The following is a 15,679-nucleotide window of genomic DNA, read 5'->3' as shown; positions in this document are numbered from 1 at the left end:
AATCCTTCTTCCTAAAGTAAGAGCCACATAAATCTGGGCTCTCAGTCTCTATTACAGTAGAGTGATGGCTGCTTTCCCAACAAACAACCTCTGTAGACAACCCTGCTCTCTGGTCCAAAGCACTGAACCACTGGTTAAGCTTTCTCCATTCTCTCTATGGGGAAAGTGTTCCACAAGTCAATGTCCGGAAGAACATATTTCAGCAGAGAGCATCGACACCTGCACAACCATATTTCCATAAGGCATCGGGCAAAGTGTAATAAAAGCCTTTGAATTTCCTGCTATAAATTCAGGTTCCTCACAAATAAATCCATTGTATACGAAACAACCCATTCTTATGGTGTTAAAACAAAAACTATGCACAATGCAACAACACATAAAAGTTAGATTTAGTGGCTCAATTTATCATCTTGTGCCAAGGCAGAAAAATTATTGTAATGCAATCCTGAAGCAGCAGTGGACACAGGTAACTCGTGAGGTGTACAGCAGTAGTGTCCTGCATCCCCCTGGTGATCCATCACACCACACATTGTGCTACTTTCAATTGCTTTGCTCTTCTCTGCTGGTAAGGGGAAATAATGCCACCGTAAAAACAAAAACTCAGCATTATTCTATCTCTAGGAAATACCACATTGCTGGGTGTAATATTTCTGTGACTGTTTCATACAGAGACCTGGCTTCTTTTTTCCAACAGCGCGCTGAAGTGGGAGAGTTGGGAACATCCACAATCTAAATGTGTGTTTGCACATTATAGTAACAGCCGTGGATTCTCTTTCCCAAAATAAAAAGCACAACTAACAGCATGCGTCCTGCAGAGCCAGGATGTTGCTTTGTCATTCTTAAACTGGAAAGATTTGACAGTTAAATATGACTGTCAATACTGATGGTATGGTTGTAACGCTTCTCAGTCATCCACATCATATGATACAAGTCGAGAAAGTAGATTTGAGCAGTTTCATAAAGAACAAATGAATCTGGGTTTAACTGACTGACAGTGCCTCTTCTTATGGTGAGTCAACAGCCATATTTGAACTGAAGTAATTAACTGGTAGAAAGGGGTTGAAGTCGCTCTGAACAATTGAATCAATGTTGACAATTGGACATAAAAAAGTGTGTGATAAATGGCTGGGAACAAAAATTCTTGTTTTCAAGTGACAGGTCTTTTTGGTAAACAAAGAAAATATTCATTGTGTCAGATGCATTTGTTTTAGCCTACTCCAATACTCACGGGATTACAGATTACACAGAATGCTGAAACCAGTGCAGAAGACAGGTTGACGTTATACATTTTGAGAGCAGATATGAAAATATAAACAGTTGTACATCAAGTCCCTGGTGAACAGCATAATCCAGCACCTTCAAACTGCTTCTCTCCTCTGCTCTGCTCTGCTCAAAGGGACCATCGACAGGGTTTAAACACAGCAGTACTGCAGCCACAGTGCCGTCTCACACACCGCTCGTATGCATCAAATGAAAAATAAGGCTGATGGCTCACTTTATCTTTGATGCAGCTCTTGAACTTGCTGTTGCAGAGTCCTTAGCTCCAATTTCAAGGTTCCCTGCATAGTTGCTTATCATGAAAGTGATTAGAAATGAAGAGCTCTGTCAGTGATATGGTTGGAGCTCCTGGGTTGGTTGCCTTCAGGCTGCCAAGTTCTTTTAGCTACTCAATACCAGATGGCAGGCTGAACTGCTGCCGCTGCCAACATTGCTGATCCTCACAGGGATCTTCTACACAAGCGGATACATTTTTCTTTAACCTGAACAGATTTTAGCTTCACTTTAACTCTGCTGTTGTAATTCAAAAGGCTGAACAATTAGACCAAGTCAAATGAGCTTTCTGCAGGGTATGCACAAGTGAGCGTTAGACACAGGAATAAACTACAATCATTACCCTACATTAGACTGCTATGGAAATAAGTGATGAGGCAATGCAACAATCAAGTTATTTATATTAAAATAAAAAAATCAGCCCAACAGATGGTGTGCTGGAGTGTAGCACAACATAAAGGGGAATGACTTGACAAAATCAGCCAAGCATCTTGTAAAAACATGATGTGCACATGCATCAACCCAGTTCCTACTGAGAGCTTTGTAACATATTTCTAATGAATGGCTCTCGTTTCATGAGAGCTTGGGATAAAACTGTGATTTCCACAGCGCTGGCCACAAATATGAACTACTGAAGACTCTTACCCACACAGATCTTAGCTATTATTTTTAAAAGTTCTTTTGACAAGAAGCACCAGAATTGTAAAACTTAAGTCATTATCAAAAAGAAACTGGTTTTAACTGTCTCAGTTAATAAGAACAATCAGAGGCATAACACACAATATAAAACAAGAAACATACTGTACTGCCTAACAGCACAACCAAACAACTTTGCAGTAAATCCATGAAAACATATCTATAAAACTCAGATTAGTTTTTATTTGATTCAAGTCTATACATGACCGTTATCATTTCACCATAACTTCATGTCCATCTTCACATTGCAATGCCATAATCTACAGTAAGTAGTAGTGATAAAATAAATAAATAAACTTGAAGGTAAGCAGGACAAAGCAGGGTTTATGAGAACTTTATTAGCCAAAGAAAATGATTACATTTAAAGGGAGAAGTGTTTAAAATATTTAGGGCCCAGTGCAGCGACAGCTAAAAAAAAAAACTGAGGACGTCCTGTTGTGGGAAAGCACTGACATTTGAACAGAAAACACATCAGTTTGGAGCACTTTCCTCTGACCACCCTCTCTGGGCTTGAGCTCATTTGAGACGGACTGAGGTGAAGTGGAAAATTTGGAATTCTTTTTAGAAATCATGGACACCTCATCCTCTGGGCTAAAGAGGAGAGGGACCATATGGCTTGTTACCAGAGTACAGTTCAAAAGCCAGCATCTGTGGTGGCATGGGGGTGCATTAGTGCATACGGCTCCGGTAACCTGCGCATCGGTGAATGCACCATTAATGTTGAATGATACTGTATATACAGGTTCTGAAGCAACATATGCTAGCATCCAGACGATATCTTATTCAGGGATGGAGTAAGACAATGCCAAACCACAACAGCATGGCTCTGTAATAAGAGTCTGAGTGCTCAACTCGTCTGCCTGCAGTCCAAACCTGCCACCAACTGAAAACACGAAGTGAAAAATACATAAAGAACACATAGGAGCACCCTGAACTGTTGAGAAACTGATCTCCTATATCAAGCAGGGATGGGAAAATGTTTTGCTTTCAAAACTAAAGCAATTGGTCTGCACATTTCCCAAATGTTTGTTTAAAGAAGAGGTGATGCAACACAGTGATAACCATGCCCTTGTCCCATCTTTTTTGAAACAAACAACTTTAAATGGAGCGTATTTAAACAAAACGACAAATATTTCTCTGTTTTAACATTTGATGTGATATTTCAGTACCATTTAATTAAATACAAGTTGTAAATATTGTATTCAGGTTCTATTTACATTACAAAGCATCCTGGCTGTTTGGGAAATAAGGCTGAAGTAATAAAAGGTCTGGATTTCACCTTTTAGGGCTTTACAGTCATGATGGGCCACCTTGTGATTTTGAAGTGCTGGGCTAGGCTTTCATTCAGGTAGCTGGTTTCACTGAATCCAACATCTGTGGGTCACCACTGACTCATATTTTCACTGTTGATTGCTTTTTTCTTTTGTCACACTTTTCCCCTTGACAGCCGCTGCTATGAGAACCCCACTTAGTAACCACAAATTGTCAAGCAGCAACCAATTAAAATTTGAGAGCTTCAAAAGCTGCCAAATCTCCTGTTATTTTACAGTGGTCCACTCTATATTCTGGCTTAATTTGCTCTGCAGCACTATCATCCTATGCCAAAGAGAGCTGAAATATTTAAGCTCCTTCTCAAGCACTTTATGTACAACCTTCATATCTCTCCTCTCTGACAGATCTAAGCAAAGTGACCCCCTCCCTCGTGCCATTAAAGGCAAACCAAAGATGCTCTCCCAATTGATCAGAGGGGATTAGCGCAGGGTGGAGGTAAATCGCTGTCACTAGGCTTGATGGACCTTTTCTCCCCCAGTGGTCATAGGGAGGCACTCAACCCCCATTCAGTCAGTTTGATTCAAACCAGGAAATAGAGAAGAAGGAAACTGATCTGTCCATACAAGCTCAACGACAGTGTAACAGAGAAAGGGAAACCTTCCGATCAGTGAAGGACAAAAAACACATTTTCATCCACTGGACAGAGGAACCATCTTATTTTGATCCAGGTCATACAGCTATTTTTACCTTAGGATACTGGCTTAACAGACTACATGCTAGAATTATGAATTAAGATGCATAAAATTATGCAAATCACTGCACTGAGAAGTGTTAAGCTCAACAAAAATTTCATTAGACAACTAATTAACCCTTACATTATTATTTAAGTCTGTTTTTAAATGTCAAAAAGGTATACGGAGAATAAATATACTGCATTTTGTAAATCTAACATGAAGGATAGGAAAAGCAGATGCAGTTTAAATGTTTTTAATCAACATACTCATTGTAATGGCAAGTGGCAAATGAATGCCACCAGACTAATCTTTGACAAGCTATTGCTTTTATGAGCTAAAGGAAAGACTAGGTTATTAACACAGAGACCAGAAGAAGCTGTGGGACACTGGGGCAGATTCATCATGAAACAGACGAAGCTGGAGAACAGAGAGCCGGGATAAAAACAGGGGAAGAGCAGGTTAATGTGGCCGTTCAAAAAGCCTCATCCCTTAATTCGATCCTGGGAGCCCAGAAACAACGTCCCATTTTAAATAGAGCTATTTATGAGTTTGGGGGACTCGGGAACAAATGACGCCAAAATCTCAATAGTTAAACGTTCGCAGCGAAGAAACCAAACAACTTGCACAGATAATGCAAACAACTCGCAAACCCCTGCATGATAGGCCCAGAGACTACAATGTGCTTCACCACGCTCGATTACGCTTCTCTAATAAGACACAAACCGGAATGAATAACGTGTCTAAACAGCGGTGATCCGGCGTCAACGCGGATTAAATCAATCCTGAAAACTTCATCCATAAACAGCTGCAGTAGGCGTGTGCCAGTCAACATAATCGCCACGGATCGAGTCTAGTGCACCGATAAGCGAGTGTAAAATGTGTACAGGAAATTCCTGTAGCCAAGTCTTCATCATGAAGCACACCCTTGCCCAGAAAATGCTGAGACTCGAAAAAAAAAAAAGCAGCTCTACCACACTGGAGAGAGGCAGGACCGCTCTTTTCAGCTGGTACACGCCCGACATGCACGGACTAACCACAGCCAGAAACCCTCCTGCTGTAACTTACATTCAACAACGCACGGCAGAGATGAGCGACCAAACGTGCCAAACGCCGCAAAACTCATTCATTGTCCCGACGTTCATGATACAGTGTAGACGGACAGTGTGTGTGTGTGTGTGGACCCAAAAAAACACATCTCCGCTGTCAACATAACCAAGACAAGAGACAGTATGAAGGACCGGCGAGAGGAGGAGACAACTTGAAACATGTACCTGTGTACTGCAAGAGAAACATTGTCCACAGAAGGCAAGGCGCGATTGCTGTCGGTCCTCTGCTGCAGGACGAAGCTACTAAGTAAAATCCTTGAAAGGAGACAAGGGTGTCTCTCAGTCAGCCCGCTCTGCTCGGCAGACTGGACTGCAATGAGAGCAGCCAGGCGAAGCGGGACCTTTTAGCAGCGGAAGGCGAGCCCGCCCTCCCGACGCGAACAACACTAGTTCGCTCCAGACACACGAGCGCGCGGCGCGCGGCGTGCGGGCGAACTGTTCGGGCTGATTCGATGGGCGCCACGGTCTCTGCAAAATCCACATTCTTTGTCAGTGTGCCGATGAATTGTCAAGAGAGGATATGGTTTTCGTGGAAAACTACTGCCAAGCTACGGAAAATCACTCGGAGCAAGCAAGAGGAGTCACCGCGCACCTCTGCGGAGATGCCAGAGCTGCTTTTGGTCAGGGAGACACCGGCTCAAGTTTGCGTTGAAATGATTATTACATCTTCAGAAGCGAATGAAACAAAAAGCGGGACAACTGGTCCAAACTTTTGACAGCGTGGCTTTTATGAAGGTGTCATCCTGTGGCTTGGCAGTCGGAGGAGGAGACGCAGCGAGATGATCGATTCATTGCCAATGCTTAGCATGCAGATGTGATGAGAGACATGCCTGTTATCACTGATGATCAAGATACACTCGGTGTTGTAAAATAAATATCATTTGAAGGTACTTCTCCAAGCTTCTGAAAGCAATTAAGACATTTATTACAAAAAATAAGTAGGATTCCACTTTTTATTTTTTAGCTCCAGTCTGTTTAAGAGCTGAATCAGTATAGTAAGACCTTGTGAAGTCTAATGAGCAGTATGTGTTTGCTCACTTGACAACCATATTTGCATTCACCCAGGTTTCTACATCTTCATTCAACATTCATGTCAGGAACTACCTCTGCTGCTGTCTTGGCAACACTTGGAAAAGAGGCTTTTAATCTCAATGGGATCTCCCGTAAATTAAAAACATACTTTGGCTCAGTGTTTCCAATATGGTAATTTTTTAAACAAGTATTCCACCTAAAATATTTCTATAATCTTCTGCTCCTTGTAACACCAATAAATATGTTTAAAAAATGACTGAGGCTTTGAGAAAACGGCACCTAAACTGCAAAAGAGGCTAATGTCTTTTATTCATTGTCAGTAAATGTCATCAATGACTCTACAAAGCTTTGATTGATTCTGAGAAATAAACAGTTTCTTCTTCAGCAAACAAGCATGTAGTTAGAACGGACTGTTATTTCTTGGAAATAAGAACAGCATGTTCATGGTCAGCTATGGATGATCAGGATGTACAGCATACATATTGATCACAGAGAGATTCACCATCAAGCACGGAAAAGAGACTAAAGGTGAAATTCAACTGTTGTTGGGCAACAAATCCAATAGCCAAAAATCTATTATTCAGGCTATGTGACAGTGAGGATACTTGGAAAGGCATTAGGAATGTAGCACAGTAATATGGGGACCTGCTTCCTCTAACATTTGGACTGCAGCCTGGCCTTGGAAAAATATTGGATGGACAAGGCTGTATTCATTACTTCACATATTTTGTGGAGTAGGTCGCTTAAAAGGCATACAGAGCACGTGCACTCACGTGCACATTGGTTAAATTTAAGAGACACTCAGTTGTGCATCAGCAGGAGAGAGCACAGCATTATCTTATTTATCTTCTGCATTTAGGGATATAAAAACATGCAAAGCAAATAAATGACAGCTGGCTTTCTCCATGTCCACATTTTCACCCGAAAAGACTTGTCATATATAAACTGAATGCTTTCCAGGCAGAATTCAATTACCCCTGTCAGCCAGTAGTAATGAGTAACAGCTAGTGCATGCTCTCATTCAATTTCAGTGTCCCTAGGGAATGATGTTTGCCTGATGTCTTGATTTTTTTTTTTTAAACAATGATGTTATCTCTGTGGCCTGCTTAGTGTAGCGAAACAGTCAAATCAACACTAATTTGACTCTGTCTCAGCAGATGAAAGCAGCCTTGGTTTGCCTTTATGGTTCTGGATGAGGATGAGCGTGTTTAGTGATACATGAGCCCTCTTTAGTCAAATAAACTGACTTGAAAGTGAGGTGAAATAAGTAAATGTGATTAAAAGATTTCATCATTTCATTAAAAACAGACTATGAGAAGACTTCGCTGAGGCCACCTATTTCATAAGTCATGAGCCCACGTCATCCACCTCATCTTAGTTTTATATATTAAAACAAACACGTACAGGTTGGTCGACCCAGTTGGATCTAATGTCCTGCTCAATATATTTGGTTACTTATGAGACTAATCTCTCAAATAACAATCCAAATTCATCTGCTGCATGTTAAACCAAAGCTGGGCATCTTCAACAACTATCACAGTAAAAATTTTAATTAGTGCTTTGAGAGGCATTCTTCTTCACAAGCATTCGTTTTAGTCAGTATTTCCCTTTTTACTGAATAACATTTAGGACTATTTGTCCCATTCACAAGGCTTCAAGGAGAGAGAGAGATAGAGAGAGAGAGAGAGAGAGAGAGAGAGAGAGAGAGAGGATGATATTTAAAAAGGTTCTGCTCAGCAGAAAGCTGAGTTTTAAGTGACTGCAGTGGTATTTGGTGTCATCCATTTTGAGATCAATGATTGGTGTGTTTGTAGCTCAGGCAGAAGTGAGAATGCCATTAACTTCACTGCCCTCTGTGAAGGAAGACAGCCAGAACAGACATGTGACCTGAGGAAGGGCGGCACTGCCATCTTTTGAGTTCTGGCAAGCTATCTACGACCTCTATCTTCCTTAATCCTTCCCCTTCTAATTACCTATCCCTTCTCCTCCTCCTCCCTCCTTACCTCATACCCATGCCCCCTGACTAATGGTTAGCAGATGATCAGTTGAACAAGAAAGGCTGAGATGACTCCCAATCTTAAATCACACCTCATTAATTTAGCTCCACGGTGTCCCAGTTTCCTTACTGGTAAATTTAATGAGTTGTGATGGAGTGACAAGGCATCACCAACGTAACTTTGAGATGCAGAGCCAAGCTTGCCATAGTGCTCATGATGATGTGAGAGGAGGGAGCCTTGGTGACGGCGGCATCTGTTCTGGAAACCAGATTATAAATCCAAAAGGAGGCCAGGCCTATCTCGAGAGAGTTTTCCCTCTGCACAAATATTTATGAAAATGGGTCTCAAACAGAGTGCAAAACAACTATTAACCCCTCTGACTGCTGAAATGTTGCTAACAGCCCTCGCTGACCCCACCATCATTCACAGCCAGAGAATCACTTGACTCAAACACCATTCACGCATTGCCGCAATATAGCTACAAGAAGAAGAGACGACAAATCATGTTTGTTTGTTCTATAACATTACTACACTGCATTAAAATGCTGCAAGGCCTCTGATACAAGCAAAAGCAGTTTACGAGACCAAGTGGGCACTGTGGTGCATTTTGGAGTCAGTGTAGTGCAGCAAGCTGATTGTTATTCCTGGCACCAGATGTGCCATCAGCCCTACACAGACATCAAACTTCACTGCCCCCAAGTCAACATTAACACACAGGCAGGTAATGTGTGGTAGCCAAACCACTGGCTCTCAGCAAGACGTCAACAACAAACAGGCTAAAAAAAAATGTCACATACAGAGACTTTGGAAAAGTTGATGTTGATGTTTGATTCCCTCTGAGTTTGCATGTTTCAGGAGCACAGACCACTGATTTTATCCACATACCGTACCCGTCAGAACTGATGAAGCCTCTTGGATGAGAGGTGAAACGTCTTTGACCTGGATGACTGAGAATCTGCACAGGTAAATCTGCAATAATTCTGGATATTAAATAAAGAGTAACTTTAAATGCGGGTCAGATAAACTAGTCGTTGTGGAATGTTCTACTGTCTCTAAAACATTATCAGATCAGAAATCCTTTTTCTTGATTGTGAGAAATGGACAAGTGCTGTTCAAAGTATTCAGACAGGAATGCATTTGCAGGTCCATTTGTACTATAACAGTCAGGTGGAAACTCCAAAATGACCAAAATTACTACTGTGTTCTTTATATTAAACATTATTATTATTTAAACCTCATGATTTTAACAAAAGCTCTGACTCTCCCCAGCCAAAGCATATTTCAATCATATTTTTGTAAAAGGCTTGTTGCACTTTAAAGCAATCGCTTAACATGACAGAAGCCATTTTGATGGACTGTCGTCAGTTATTTGATGCCAGTTAAAGCAAAATGTTTCACTCTAAAGATTAGAAAAGACAACCATTTAGATGTTGTAATTGTTTCCTGTATTATGTTACATATCCTTCAACTGACTGGTGCACTACTGAATAAAAGCACCCCCCCCCCACCGACACACACACACACACACATGCAAGATAAAATGAAAACCTTTTCAGTCATAACTGATTTCAATCATATTTTATTGTAACTAGAAATGTCATGTAACCTCAAATCCAGTATCATGTATTTTAGTGCAACGTTGGCTGAATGGATTATTACATCCCTTCCTGCTGCACATGTGCATGCAGTGGGGGTTGGCGTGCCCAGAATTGATTAGTTCATCCAATTTCGTGTGCATTGTGAAGACTAGAGCAAATTATCCATCAAAGGCGTCTTGTCTTTTTGTTCATACAAACCTCACAAAATTAGGTTTCATGGGCCTTAAGTCAGTGTATAATTCACGAAAGACGAGACATAAAACTTGACATCTTCACTGTCTCACAGACTGACCTGAGACTCCTTTCAACTGCCCAATGCTCCTCAACAGAAGAAAAAGAGATCACTGGATAATTACACACACTAAAACATAAGCTAGATACTGTAGAAAACTCTCCAATGTAAAAGAAAAAGGATACAACACAGGGGAAGAGACCATACAAGCAGGAGGGAAGGAGAAAGGCTGCGCACCAGACAGAGCATTTATTATTACCTGACTGACCTCCATATTGTGTTGTGTGAGTGTAATGGGAAAGGACACACTCACTGGCTAAAGCGCAGCAAGAAAGGTACTTTTCATCCTCCCTCTCTTTGCTCCCTCTTAAGCAGTTTGTCACTTTCTTCTTTCTCTGTTCAGTTTCTATTCTTGGACAATGTACTGTAGGATCCCATTATGTTCACAAATACAATAACAGCTTGTTGAGACAATACCATGCCTAATGCAATGCATACTGAATAGCACTTTCTCTGAACATATGTGTGAGTGTATACTGGCTAACTGTCCAGTAGATGTGGGAATATGATGACAAGATTAAGAGTTCACACTTACACAAGCAGCTCTGTGAGGCTGTGCATACCGGTGCCTTGAGATAAATGCTAACACTGGTGTGCTAACATGCTCACAATGGCAATGCTAAGCAGGTATACTGTAATGTTTATCATGTTCACAATCTTAGTCTAGCTTGTTGGCATGCTAAAACTCACTAATTAGTAATAAATACAAAAGTGCACCTGAGGCTGATTAGGGAATGTCACCAATTAAAATGTTTTGGCATGATCATGGTGCTAGATATAAACCACTTTTGGACTCTTTTGGACAGACAGTCATAGCAAGCAGCATGAGTAAAGCAATAATACTCTATATGTTACTTAAAATAAAAGTATAAGGTGTCAGAGAGACAAGGCACCTTATACAGCTCTGCTGGACAGCATAAGGGAAGCAAGTACTGCTATTTATCTCAGTGAATGATTGCTTGACCATGTGAGTGATTTAGTGTCTTGATCCATAATTTGCTTCTACTAATTGCATCTGAGCAACTGAAGCACAAACTCATCAGAGGTAAGCTTGAAACAGAAGTCTATAATGGTGTATACTGAGTATACTAAACCTCCCACTCTGGTTTCCAATCTCAGAAAAATGTCATGCCTACCACTGATCAGTAATGCTGCTTGGTAAACAAATGTCCTTTGAGACAAAGGGAGTTTCATCTTATTTTATCTTACACACACTTAAGTCTATGGAGGTTAAATGTCTCACACTGAGGTTTTCAATTTCATTATTCTGGGAGTGAAACTATTTTGAACTGTATATTGGAGATACTGTTTTGTCTGGACACCCAGCAAATTACCCACTAGCTTCAGTATTTAAAGGTATAACAAAACTAGACCTTAGTCTTGCCATCTCTGACAGCAATAAATTAGTACCATTCATGGCCAGCAACTACTACTACTACAATTTCACACAGGCACAATCCTGGTTAAGTGTCATCTCCTCAGGTGGCGCTTCCCTATGTGCTGAAGGTATTCTTCTGACTGTGAACAAATCTTGACTCGAGCTACTCTATTCACATACTGTAAGTACTAAGTCACTTCATACAAAAACATCTTTCACATACCGATTCTTTTAGCATATCTAGGTTCACAAACAAAATGAGCTCTTGTGATTTTTGTGACAGCGTGTGTTACTTGCTTTCCATGTTTGAGTGCTGTATGAATCATATGTGTGAGCTTGAATGAGCAACATTTTAAATTCAAAGCCTTGACACTAATTGCCAAGATAGAGTGTCAGATTTTGATGTCAGCACAAAAAAACTAAAGCAAACATGAAAAAAAATGATTAAAGGAGCATAAATCAAATGAAAAGAGTGAGAAAGGTGCAGAGGTTAAGGCATGTAAGAAGACAAATCTTTTCAGAGGTAGTTACAAAAACATTTAGATGGTAACTGACTATGTTGTAACTATGGATGTGAAGCAAAGATGTGACCAACAAATCCTCCTTGTAATGTGAAATCTCAGCATTCATTAGAATGAGTGCCCCCTTGGGCTCGGGAACAAAATCAAGTTGAAACACCAACAAATCAATATATGCACGGAACCAGGCCTCTTACCTTTGACTCTGCTTGATCTGTAGTCTTTGTACATCCTAGAGATGCAGATGCGGAGCTTCTCTCGGCTTGTAGCGAATCTGTTTTGGAAACAAAACCAAGGATAACAAAAGTCTGATCAGTCTGGGATTGTTCAGTTCAGAAAAATGCCACACACGAGTCTCCAACACTACGACTCTGCAACCTGACTTTATCATTATGTAGTCATTCAAGGACAGTGAGTGAGAGGAGCAGTTAGGAAGGGGCCAAAGTAAAATGGCTTTGTCTTGAACAGAGAGAGAAGGCAAATAGAGGAAAATGTAATTCATCCGCTTTTCCAAGAGACCTGGCCTCCCTGTTTTGTGGAGCAGAAGCCCATTCGAGCCAGAGAAGGCTCTGAGGTGCAGGAGGGTTCCATTGACCGCACTATTAACACTCAGAGTGGGGGGGATCAGCATAGAGGATATACAAAACGCTGCCAGAAAGATGCACAGAGAATTCTGTAATGCATTTCATTCCACCGAGAGGGGCCCTGAGGGCGCCATGATGACCAGAGTAATTGGCTTTCTCCAGCTATGATAATCTGCATCAGTCATGCCATGCCAACACACTCTCAGGCCACTGAGAAGGTCACAATAATTCCCAAACCTTGGTCCTCTCTGCTGACAGCAGCGTCTGAATTCTTATTAAGGAATACAGGCAGCGGGACATTTGTTCTGCATTCTTCAGATTTTACCTTTAGTTCAAGGACTTCATACTTTTGCTTATGACTTGAGATTTGATTTATTTTGCATTGTCTCACCAATAAACAATGACATTTAAACATTAAAAATGGCTAACACATACTGTAGGTTACATATCACACAGTGAAACTAAAACAATAAGTCAACTGACTGAAAATCAGCCATTTTCATAACAGATAACAGAGTCGTTTATCCAACCAACTGAACTGCCATACATTCTCTGGTTTTAGCCTTTCAAATGTTCATCTTTTGGTCTGTTTCTCTGTTTTACACAACTAGTTAAACAGTTGGATACACTTTCCCATGAATTCAATGGACAAGTGTGTCCAGACCTTCGACTGGTGGGGTATATCACTGCAAACCAAACATCGCTGTGTATTAAACTAGCCAAACAAAACAGGTCATTTGAACATGCCAACTTGGGTTTTGAGAAATGGCATCAGGTATTTCCCACGTTTTACTAAAACTAAATACTTACATGATCATTATCGAATTGATAATGGAAATAACTGTTAGTTGCAACAAGACACAATACAAATCATACTAAATGAAAACAAGCTACATAAAGTAGAGCCCATCGACTGTATGGATTTCATCGTTTCTGTTATTCTCTGTCTTGCACCAGGCAGAGGAAAGATTTATCACTGCCTGACATGTAGGTACTTTTATGCTGACACATACTGTATACGACAAGCACAACAAGCTCTTGGCACACACAATACTGTCTTCATGGCATTTTACAAGCTACTATACACTTCTGTGAACTGATCACTGATAACCTACACAGTAGATGAGCAGTTTACAGCACCCAAACCTTGTCATCAGTTGAGGACATACTGTACATACACATTGCAGGTATATACATTATCTTCCATTAAATCTTCTGCAAATTGATTGCCAAGATATTTTATGACATTGACAAACATTTCTGATTGTTATTCAGAACACTTTACGTTTGCAGATTAAACAGAAACAAGATGGCGATAGCTAGATTTGACTTTCAAAACTGCTCTTCAAAAAACAACAATGGGTGATGTCACAGAGGGTTCATCCATCATCTACATACAGTCAGTCATGTAAAATGTAGTGTTTCCAAAGACCAAAGTTCCAGGTTTCTATTGACTGAAATGTACATTTTTACTTGCATTTGTCTGCACAAATTCATTACTAATATTTTCTTATCAACACTGATGACCTCTGATGACCTGCTAATACGACTCAGTGTAGACAATCTGACCCCTGACACAGGATATAATGAGGGGATGTTTATGAATGAATGTACATTTGTTTCCTTGTCCCACATGGTTTAATATTAAAACCAATGTAGACTGGAATTAACAGGAATGCACAGGTCGCCAATCTATCGCAGGGCTAACACATAGACAAACAACCACACACACGCACATGCACTCCTATGGGCAATTTAGAGACACCAATCAACCTAAGCTGCATGTCTTTGGACTGTGGGAGGAAGCCGGAGTACCCGGACAGAACCCACGCAAGCACGGGGAGAACATGCAAACTCCACACAGAAAGGGTCCCAGGTGGGGCCCAAACCCGGAACCTTCTCGCTGTGAGGCAATGGCGTGCTGCCCTGATTTTTACATATTACTAAGTGGAGGAAAAGAAACTAACCAGGATTCCCTCAGTAGCGGCGAGCGAAGAGGGAAGAGCCCAGCGCCGAATCCCCGTCCGACGGGCGGGTGTGGGAAATATGGCGTATGGAAGACCGCTTGCCCGGTGTCGCTCGGGGGCCTGAGTCCTTCTGATCGAGGCCGACCTCAGATCAGATGAGACGACCCGCTGAATTTAAGATTTTCAATTAACTGTTCCTAATTATACAAACAGAGCATTCGTTCTTAACCAAGAAACCTAAAAACCATAACTGTGTACAAATTATACAATTTCAACTTTAAACTAAAGCATGAAACCTTTTTTAAAAAGGCTTTTTAGCTGAAATATGTTCCAAAACATATTTTAATGTGGAAAGGCTCCTGTGACCCAGACTCATTGAACAGCCTGGCAGCAGCACAGATATTCCCTCCTACAGTTTTGGAATGAGCCTCACCCGTCTAACCAAGAAGAGAATGCCAACGTCTGGAGTGGAAGCTCATGGCTGGTGATAAATACATGAATGAGCTTCAGGTCTACTGCTCCTCTTCCACTGAGATTTTAACCGTCGCTATGGCTGACTCACAGGCAACCAAGCTTCCGATTACAGTGTTAGCTGAGACAGCCAGCAAGGGGAAGGTGGAAAGAAAAGGAAGACTTTTGAAGAAAAAAAGCAAAAAGAAACTGTCAAAGCTCGGTTTAGATCAAGAATTGACTGTATATGTGCTCCTGCTTTCAGTAAATGAAGTGAGTTGAGAGAGAAGAGGAACTCCCAAATGGATGCCAATTTGGCATTATTTGTGTTTGACTGGTAAGTTTTGCAGCAGTGCTAAAAGGGAGCGCTGGGCAAAGCAGAGTGGATTGATTTTGGGTCTCATTCTACCACTAGCTTCATGTCTTCTTTTATCTGCAAGTTAAAAGTTTAGCAGGAAAACCCCTTAAGTATACAGTCCAGTGTTAGCTAAGTTAAAAAAAATC

At 41.0% G+C, this 15,679-nt stretch overlaps 1 protein-coding gene across 1 annotated transcript in view; it reads right to left on the bottom strand.

The window, feature by feature from the left end:
- Nucleotides 1-15,679, bottom strand: part of LOC109955271 (ecto-NOX disulfide-thiol exchanger 2) — a 164,845-nt gene that overhangs the window by 116,989 nt on the left and 32,177 nt on the right. The window contains exon 3 of the mRNA XM_020591267.1: nt 12,372-12,448. Coding sequence (XP_020446923.1) covers nt 12,372-12,405 — 34 coding nt within the window. The 5' untranslated portion in view covers nt 12,406-12,448. The remainder of the gene's footprint in view (nt 1-12,371; nt 12,449-15,679) is intronic.

The sequence above is a fragment of the Monopterus albus genome, unplaced genomic scaffold, assembly GCF_001952655.1.
Source record: "Monopterus albus unplaced genomic scaffold, M_albus_1.0 scaffold2.1, whole genome shotgun sequence".
NCBI classification, from domain to species: domain Eukaryota; kingdom Metazoa; phylum Chordata; class Actinopteri; order Synbranchiformes; family Synbranchidae; genus Monopterus; species Monopterus albus.
Note: the sequence above shows the minus strand (reverse complement) of the source record. Positions and strands in the feature narration are given on the sequence as shown.